Source organism: Zalophus californianus, chromosome 6, assembly GCF_009762305.2.
Source record: "Zalophus californianus isolate mZalCal1 chromosome 6, mZalCal1.pri.v2, whole genome shotgun sequence".
Lineage (NCBI taxonomy): Eukaryota > Metazoa > Chordata > Mammalia > Carnivora > Otariidae > Zalophus > Zalophus californianus.
The window spans coordinates 73831871-73841234 of NC_045600.1; the positions used below are offsets into that span (position 1 = coordinate 73831871).

Sequence of the window (9364 nt, forward strand, 5' to 3'; positions counted from 1 at the left end):
CTCAAGGTATATCCCTTTTTTTTAAGTGTGTGTGTGTGTGTTTTTTTAAGATTGATTTATTTATTGACACAGAGAGAGAGCCAGAGGGAACACAAGCAGCGGGAGTGGGAGAGGGAGCAGCAGGCTTCCCACCGAGCAGGGAGCCCGAGCCGGGCTCGATCCCAGGACCCTGGGATCTTGACCTGAGCCGAAGGCAGATGTTTAACGACTGAGCCACCCAGGCGCCCCAGGTATATCCATTCTTTTTTTTTTTTTTTAAGATTTTATTCATTTATTTATCAGAGAGAGAGAGAGACAGAGGCAGGCAGAGGGAGAAGCAGCCTCCTTGCTCAGCAAGGAGCCTGATATGGGACTCGATGGGATCATGACCTGAGCCGAAGGCAGATGCTTAACCGACTGAGCCACCCAGGCGTCCCCAGGTATATCCATTCTTAATTTCACCACATACTTCCAGATTATTTTCCTGTATCACCACACCGATTTTCATGCCCACTAACATTTTTGCCAGCGTTTGATGTAAGATTTTCTAATTTTTGATAATCTGATGGTTATAAACTGATATCTCTTGGTTATCTTAATTTCCATTTATTTGATTACTAATGAAGTTGGGCATTATTCATCACCCATTTTGGCTTCTCTACTCAAATTGGCTTTTCATCGTTTTTGACAGTTTTTTCTCTTCTGAAGTTTTTTTTTAATTAAGATTTTATTTATTTATTTGACAGAGAGAGAGAAGAGTACAAGCAGGGGGAACAGAGGGAGAGGAAGACAGAGGGAGAGGGAGAAGCAGGCTCCCCACTGAGCAAGCAGCCTGATGTGGGCTTGATCCCAAGACCCTGAAATCATGACCTGAGCTGAAGGCCGATGCTTAACCGACTAAGCCACCCATGTGCCCCCAAATTTCCTTTTTATTGCTGACAGGAGTGAGTCCCTTATATCTAGATGTTAACTCTTAATTGGTTTTAGGTATTACAAGTGTTTTCTCCCAGGCTGCCAGCACTATTGAACATTTGAACCCAGTCTCAGCTCAATTTCTGCAGGGTAATTCTCTGAAATGTACAGACAGGTCCAGCTGCTACAGTTGAAGATAAATTTTGTAACAAACATTGCCTTCGGGTTTGCAAATTTAACATACCATCTGTAATTCAGCTACTTGGAAGTCTCAGCAGGATATATTGAACATATTACAATATGTATATATATTTCTCTTTATACAGTGGAAATGTTTCTGCAGATGGTGTGCAAATCAAAATTTGTTCACTAGGAACAATTAGTTATGCATTTATATCTTGGTGGCACGAGGCAACACGTATCCCAAACAGGACAGTTTGAATTCTGAAAGAATGCCAATTATGCACATTTGGGGAAAGTAAATAATAACCTTCTGGTTGTTCATTTTCATGCTCTGGAATTACGCTTTTGTTGTTATATAGAAAGAGACCTGTTCTTTGAAGACTTTTCCAGTAGTTTCCACCCCAAAATCGTTTTCTTCTTACCAGTTAGAAAGACACCGATGTGTAGAGAGAAGACTATGTAGCTGTCTCTCCAAAAGAGAAATGATTTCGGGGCAAGAAGTAGTAAAATTAAGTCCATTTTCCCATTTCTATATCAAAGGACCAGGAGATGATAGCAACAAAAAGTCTTCTATTTTCTCAATGCCTTGTACCACTGTCTTTCACCAAACCCTCTTCAGCTGGTTCCCCATGTCAGTTTCCCAAGAATATCATAGGCCAGTGGTTCCAAAATTTCCTCCATTTAGAATCACTGGAGGAGCTTTTACTAATCTCAGACTCGGGTCACACCCAACACCAATTAAAGCGGAATGTTTCAAGGTGGCATTGAGAAATGCCCAGGGGATTCCAATGTTCAGCAGGGTTTGGGAACCATGCCATACTCCCCCAGCAGCCCAGGGCTTTATCAAGACTAATGTTAATGTCAGGGAATTGTTTCTGTCCTGTCCTGGACACCCTGTGGGAATGACACCTGCTAGAACTTGGCGTTCAAGTGTGAAGTGTTGAGAGGGTGAGACTCTTGTTACTCTCACCATCTCCTCTCTCCACCTGAAGCTTTCTGCAACTCATCTCTTCTTTAATGAAATGGGGGTAATAGCTATTTCACGGGTTTGTAGTAAGGACTGACTGCAAATCTGAAAAACAGGATACTGTGTCTGACGCACATCAGGACTTTAATAAACGTTTAGGAAAGTCCACGCTTGTTTAATGAGGACACATTAGGGACCTGCCTTATGCAACTCTCACTTAGGAGGTAACTTGCCCTCCTTCCCTATCGCACCCAAGCACACTCCCCACAGGCTCCTCCCTTTATGCTCTTTACACTTTGGCCCTCCCCACACTCAACTGACTCCCTACCTGTTATTGTCAAGGAAGAGCTAGACACAAAGGACTTTCTCAGATCCATGATCACAAGGATATGTTACCTCTGAGACCTACAGCAAAAGGTGAGAGGAGCTAGCCTAGTAGGAGAGATCAGGAAGAACTGGGAAGAACAGAGTAGAAGACAGTGCTGAAAACATGTGGAATTGGATGGAATTAGTGTTGAGACAATTATGGGAAAGGAAGTCATTCAGCAATAGGAAAAAAACAATCAGGCATGGGTACTTTTGAGCATCCTTCTACATGTCCGGCTCTGTGGTAAGCACTCTGATGAATTCAGGAGAAATAGGAGCTCTCAAGGAGCTTGCAGAAGCAAAACAAATACAACACAATGGAATGAACAGAGAACAGTTCAAAGCCAAACTGAGAGAGCTGAAATGGTCCGAAAGGGCTTTTCTTGAGGAGTTGTACCTCTAGATGGAGCTTGCAGAGTCACATGAGATTTTGCTTATTTATTTTTTAAAGATTTTATTTATTTATCTGACACACAGAGAGAGCACAAGCAGGGGGAGCGAGAGAGAGAGAAGTAGGCTCTCCACTGAGCAGGGAGCCCGATGCGATTCGGTGCCTGATCCCAGGACCCTGGGATCATGACCTGAGCCGAAGGCAGACGCTTAACCGACTGAGCCACCCAGGCGCCCCCTCACATGAGATTTTAATTAGCAGAAAGATGTAAAATATCCCAAGGGTGGGGGAGCAAATCAGGGGCTGGGGCTGGAGGAATCTGAATACCTTTGGCTATGTCCCGTCTCTTCTTACCCTATAGGAGTTAGAGCAGAAGATGTGAAGGGAATCTTACCCCTGATGATCCTAATGGTGATCATTTTCCTGCTGCTTCTGTTCTGGGAGAACGAGCTGAATGAGGAAGGAGAGGTCTTAACCATGGAGCAATTGCATGTGGACTACCCTCAGAGTGACATTCCCGTAAGGTATTGCAACCATATGGTCTTACAAAGAGTCATCAGGGGACCTGACAACACCTGCAAGAAGGAGCATGTTTTCATCCACGAGAGGCCTCGAAATATCAATAGGGTCTGCACCTCTTCCAAGAAGAGGATTTGTCAGAACCATTCTTCCATTTTATGTTTCCAGAGTATGACCAAGTTCAAAATGACAGTGTGTCAGCTCATTGGAGGCACCAGATATCCTGCCTGCAGGTACCAAGTGTCCTCCATGAAGGGGTTCATTGTTGTCACTTGTGATGATATGGGGCCAGTTAGTCTCCAGAAATATGTTGAATAAGTTGAGACCAGTGTCTGAGATCCTCTCTTTCCTCTCTCAGGGGTACTCGCTCTCCCTGAGGCACACCTGAACTGTGGACCTAGGATAATGCCTTGAGCGAACTGGGTGGCCACTAGTAATTCGTTTATCCTTCCAATATTGCTGAGCTGGAATCTTTTTATTCTGCTTTAATAAAAAAAAAAACCTCTACTGAATTAAATCATAAACTCTGCATGTGTTTTAATTTCTTGTCCCTTTTCCTTGGGTCATTTGTTGAGACCCAAAAGTGAATCAGAGGCAGAACTGGGATTAGGGTAAAGTGAGCAAGGCACTCACTTCAGGTTCAAAATTTAAGGGGCACCCAAAATTCCAGTAATCTAGATACATAAATTTTTAAAAAATCAAAATTAATGTAAAAATCTCTGATGAATAAAATATCTAAGTTTTAAGTCAAGACCTAAACAACCCAGTCTGACAGGGTTGGATTTAGGGTATCGGTGCATTGTGCCAGTACAGGGTCAGATCCTAGTCTATGACATTTTGATATTTCTTGATCAGAGATTATTTTGCATTAAATTAAGATTTTTAACTATTGCATTAAAATATTTATCTTGATTACTGAGCTTTTTGGCACCCCCCCTTAAATTTTGTACCGGGAATAAGTGTGTCCTCTCATCCCGCTGTACTCCCAGACTTGATCCTAGGTGTCGAGGCACTTGGAGTAGTCGATTAGGGTCTTCTCTAAAGATGGCACATATAATTCCAACTGCATCTGTTCCCGTTCAGCAGCTGCCTCTGTGCCTTGAAAGAAAGGAAAAGGGGGATCGGAAGGATTGCCTGACTGGTCAGAAACCATGTCCCTTAAAGACCATGGAGAGAAATGAATCAGGATTTCTAGGGCGGGATTGATACTCTCAGAGCTCATTGTCCCTGCGCTTGCATCCCTGGAAGGAACAGAGAACTTGCATCCAGACTCCTAACTCCTTTCCCCTTTTAGATCTTACAGCTGAGCTGGTTGTTTAGCTCTCCCACATCCAGCTGTGGGCAGGACGTCTTTAGAGTTAGAAGGCGAGGGGGGAGAACGAAAAGAAGGAGAGGCTCCTCATTCCGCCGATTTGATTAAGTCTGTTCTTCTCTGAGCACTAGTCCCCACATCTGGGAAGTGAGGGGCTTGGACTAGCTAGTCTTTGAGGTTTCCAGGCCTGTTACTCCACAATTCCATTTCTCCTTGTTGGAGGGGAAGGTTAGTACAGGCGAGTATTGAGAAAAAAGAGGTAATTGGCAGCTGAGCGCCAGATTATGGGGTCACTAATTCTGAGCTATGACATTTCCATCCTGTGAGGGCCAGAAACACAGTGAGCTAGCGCGGGCACAGGCAACGCACAAGCTTTAGAGGGCCCTTTCTGTTCTTATCTTTTCAGTTGAGAGACTTCAACTATTGCATTATTTATTTGGACTTAGTTCAAGGTCAGATAAAAAAAGGAGGTACACCTATGCTAGCTGTTAACTCTGTCTTTTGCAAGCATCAAATTCTAACTGACTGATTCAATTCACAGAGGGAGGACACTTAACAATTGTGAGTAAAGTACACTTTGCAGCCTTGTAAGTAGGCAAGGCTTGCTCATGACCCATTTCTCCAGGGGAGTCCCACTTCACTGTTATCTTCGTGGACATTTGGATGTCACCCAGAAAGCAGAGCCCTCAGATGCTGAGCAGGATCAAGTGGTCCCTAGCATATCACCTGTAGCCCCATCATTTCTTGGGCAAAATTTTAAAGTAGCTGAAATGTGTCTTTAAGGTCCCTGTTTCTATGTTCTGAATTCTGATTCCTTTTCCTGCCCGTCCTCTAGGCTTTACTGGCTCTTTTTTCCTTCCCACTGCTTCTGCTTTTTCTTCCCTCTTTCTAAGTAGAAACAAAAATCTTGCAGATAAATGCATTCACACTAAGATGTGAGTAACTGAGACTCTCCAGTGGAATCTATTCTGGGAATAGGTTCATTCAATAGGGATCAAGAGCCAATGCAAATGAATTGCGGTGTATTAGACATTTGTAGTTCGAGAGGGTATTTTTTTTTAAATGGGCACCTAGCAGTCCAAATCAAATTCAGATAGTTGTGAATTCTGTGCACTTGAAAAAAGATGTTTCAGAAAAATAGTTTCAGTGCAGAATCTCTGCACTGTTCTTCCTCTTCATTCTTCTCTGCATTGTCTTTCTGTTTTTCTAGTTCACCTCACTACAGATGTTGACAGTAGAGGATATTTAGGAAAAAATCTAAATCCTTTTCCCCTACTCCCTTCAACTTGCAGCAAGTCTATGCTCAAGCCACACACGTGAATACATCCACTTAATTCCTAGCCATCTATCAATAATCAATCAACCCAATTATTTTTTAATAATTTTTATTGTTATGTTAATCACCATACATTACATCATTAGTTCTTGATGCAGTGTTCCATGATTCATTGTTTGTGCATAACACCCAGTGCTCCACGCAGAACGTGCCCTCTTTAATACCCATCACCAGGCTAACCCATCCCCCACCCCCCTCCCTTCTAGAACCCTCGGTTTGTTTTTCAGAGGCCATCGTCTCTCATGGTTCGTCTCCCCCTCCAACTTACTCCCCTTCAACCCAATTATTAAGGGCTTATATATTCTTAGTCCTGGGTCTTTGCTCTATTTTCACACACAGAACATTTTTAAATTAAATATAATAAAAAAAAATACAAGTCCACATGTGTTCATGTCAAATGAGTGTTATAAGAAGTGAATATAGAGAATTATCAAATCACTATGTCACACATGTGAAACTAACATAACATTGCCTGTCAATCATACTTAAATAATAATAATAATAAAAGAAATGAGTGATAAGAAGATCAGGGAAGTGAACAATGGATTTGGTGGACTTAAGTAGTGAAAAATGTGTTAAAGAAAGAATATGATCTGAAATGGGCTTTGAAGGATTTCAAGAGGCAGAAATAAAAGTAGGCTTCCAAGAAAGGACCAAACATGGAGAGACAGAACAGGGTGTATTCAGAGAAGGGTGGGTCACGCTGATTTGACTAGAGCAGGTTTGTGTACTAAAATAATGCTAGAGAGGCTTGAGAAGCAGGTGGAGATTAGATCAAGAAGAGCCTTTGACGAAGTGGCCTCAGGGGATTAGATTACCTCCAGCGGGCAATGGGGATACGTCAAGGTTTTTGAAATAGTGTCATTACAAGTGCTGTTTTTAGAAAAGTAGTGTACCCAAGGAATTGGAGGGGCAAGGAGCAGTGGTTAGGAGGTAAGAGTGATAATGTGGGAGATATAAGGGAAAGAGGCTCTTAGAGGTGGGAGCGAAAGAAATTCTTTTATTTTTTTTAAACGTTTTATTTATTTATTCATGAGAGTCAGAGAGAGAGAGGGGGAGGCAGAGGGAGAAGCAGGCTTCCTGCAGAGCAGGGAGCCCGATGCAGGACTCGATCCCAGGACCCTGGGATCTCGACCTGAGCCAAAGGCAGACGCTTAACCATCTGAGCCACCCAGGCACCCTGAAAGGAATTCTTTCTAAAGCAAGGGAAAGAATTATCACCCTAAATAACCATTCTTTCTGAGATTTTCATTATGAATTTCCCAGCATTGATCTCAAGTAAAGGGTTTTCTACACTAGTCAAGCCATGTTATGTTGTTAACAAATGTTGAGAAACAAGCATATATGCTCTTCGGTGTTTGATTCTGTACAGAATAAAAAGAAGCCTAAACTAAGTTCCAGCCTCAAGGAATTTTCACACTTAAAAAAAAGGGAGAAAAGAATTATGTATACTAGCCAACTTGAAAAACAAAAAAAAGAACATATAAAATGTAGTGCGATGTAATCTGTGCCGTAGGGTTTCAAAAAAGCTAAAAACAAATCAGTTTGGGTTAAAGCATAAACAGGGAAGATTCCACAGAAGAAGAAACAGTGATGCTGCCCACGTCACAGAGATTCTGGCAGCCAAAAGCACACTTTATGAACTTCTCCGAGCATCCTCGACTCCACGTTGTCCTCTCCTTCTGTCTCATGCAATGCTACCTACCCCTTTCTTGCCCCTCCTTCCCTCAGCTAGACCAATAACAGAAACTTCCAGGAAACAAATACAGTTTCACTTCTTGCCCCATAACAAGCTGGATTCTTTCTCAGCAGGATCTACTTGTCAGAAGAACTGGTAAAGGAAATTCCATGACTGAGAATGGGTGGGAAAAGAAATGAGAGATGCTTTTAAATGGCTGCCATGTGCCCAGTACTGCGTGAGGCTGTAGGAGACCCGGCAGCAGCAAAGAATGTGTTGGGTGAGATTATTAGGACCATGATGTGGATTGCAGACCCTTCCAGTGAGATTATGGACAAGGGGAAAAGGGAGAGAGATGACTACTTGGTTTGGGGCACTTTAAACACATTCCCTTATATAAGTCTCACCTTTCCTTTTTTCACATGGGGCAAACTGAGGTTGAAGGAGTAAATTGTTTATGAGAGGGTAGGCAGGGATTTGAAGCTGGGTCTACAGATTCCACAGCTGATTATCTTTTCATGCCATCATCCTTCCATTGAAGGAGCCCAAGTTTACATGTCGGAGTCAATCCTGGACTAACTGCCATAAGGAAGAGAGAGCGATCTCATTAATATTCTCTTTATTTTCATCTTTTACTTTTTTTTTATTTCTACTGCAGAAGAGATTACCCTAGATCTGAGATGGAGACCTTCTCTCTGCTGCTACTCAGCCTGGGTTTGGTTCTTGCAGGAGCTTCAGAAAGCATAATGGAGATAATTAAAGAAGAATTTTCAGGGGGAGAGATGCCATATGACATGGCAAACAGTGACCAAGAAAGACAAACTATTGAGGTACTAATGAACTTGACTCTGTTATATAAAAATACCAGCCTCAGTATGTCCAAGGATATTCTGTCTTCCTCATTACTGACATTCAGAAGATTACATTATAGCTTCGCCAAAGGAAACAGTTCAGGTAATGACAAAGAGTATTGCGATGACATAGTGGTCTGGAGAAAAGTTTCAGAAGCTAATGGGTCACGCAAATTAAGCTATAACTTCATCCATGGTTCCAAGGAAGTGATTCATGGTGCCCCCGAAGCCTCCAGCTGCAAGTGTGGACAGAATCTTGGCATAAGCTGCTCTAGGAGCCCAGCCCTGGAGACCACTATGTGCCAGCTCACTACGGGCAAACAATTCCCCAGGTGCCAATACCACAGTGATACTTCATTGAAGAAAATATTGGCAGTGCTGACAGGTCATTCTCTGATGAGCTGGTTAGTTAGTGGCTCTAAGTTGTAAATCCCACGGGGCTTTGAGACCAGAGTCTATCTAAAGAAGGACATACTTATTCTTGTTTATGTCCTTCTATTATCTGTATCTACATTTTCAGCACTATAGTAAACTCTTGATTATCTATACTAACTGGAGGAATAAAAAAATCCCAAATTGTGGAGAATTCAATTAAAATTTATAATTAATCCTGGAGTACAGATACTCTCTCTCTCTCATACACACACCCACACACACACACACTTTCTCTGAACTAAACTGAATTCCATCCTAGCTCAGCTATAAAGCCAAGAGGCAGAGTCCACCCAACTTGACAAAATTAAGGAGGAAAGGCCCAAAACCAATATTGATAATTGAAAGTTAATTGTACTGCCACTGAGACTATTCAGAGAAATAGTGAATGAGCATCGGGGATATTATCACTGTTTCTTTTCAAATTAAGTGTGTGCA

At 42.3% G+C, this 9364-nt stretch overlaps 2 protein-coding genes across 3 annotated transcripts; both read left to right on the forward strand.

The window, feature by feature from the left end:
* Positions 1-359: 359 nt before the first annotated feature.
* RNASE12 (ribonuclease A family member 12 (inactive)) lies at positions 360-3806 on the forward strand. Of its 2 annotated transcripts, none has more exons than XM_027571965.1 (2): positions 360-419; positions 3160-3806. In XM_027571965.1, the coding sequence occupies exon 2, from the start codon at positions 3198-3200 to the stop codon at positions 3633-3635; it is 438 nt and encodes a 145-aa protein (XP_027427766.1). In that variant the 5' UTR covers positions 360-419; positions 3160-3197; the 3' UTR covers positions 3636-3806. The 2 variants fall into 2 exon arrangements, with proteins under 2 accessions (XP_027427766.1, XP_027427765.1); XM_027571964.1 differs by lacking the exon at positions 360-419 and adding an exon at positions 2384-2458.
* A 4517-nt stretch (positions 3807-8323) lies between these two features.
* On the forward strand, positions 8324-8923 carry RNASE11 (ribonuclease A family member 11 (inactive)). The gene has a single exon (XM_027568855.1). The coding sequence runs from the start codon at positions 8324-8326 to the stop codon at positions 8921-8923; it is 600 nt and encodes a 199-aa protein (XP_027424656.1).
* Positions 8924-9364: the final 441 nt, after the last annotated feature.

Excerpts from the sequence above, each read along its gene's own strand:
- RNASE12 (XM_027571964.1), top strand. The coding sequence starts at position 2,431 with ATGTTACCTCTGAGACCTACAGCAAAAG. Across the intron at positions 2,459-3,159 it reads TCTGAGACCTACAGCAAAAG|GAGTTAGAGCAGAAGATGTG; the intron begins GTGAGAGGAGCT and ends CTTACCCTATAG.
- RNASE11 (XM_027568855.1), top strand. The coding sequence starts at position 8,324 with ATGGAGACCTTCTCTCTGCTGCTACTCAGCCTGGGTTTGGTTCTTGCA.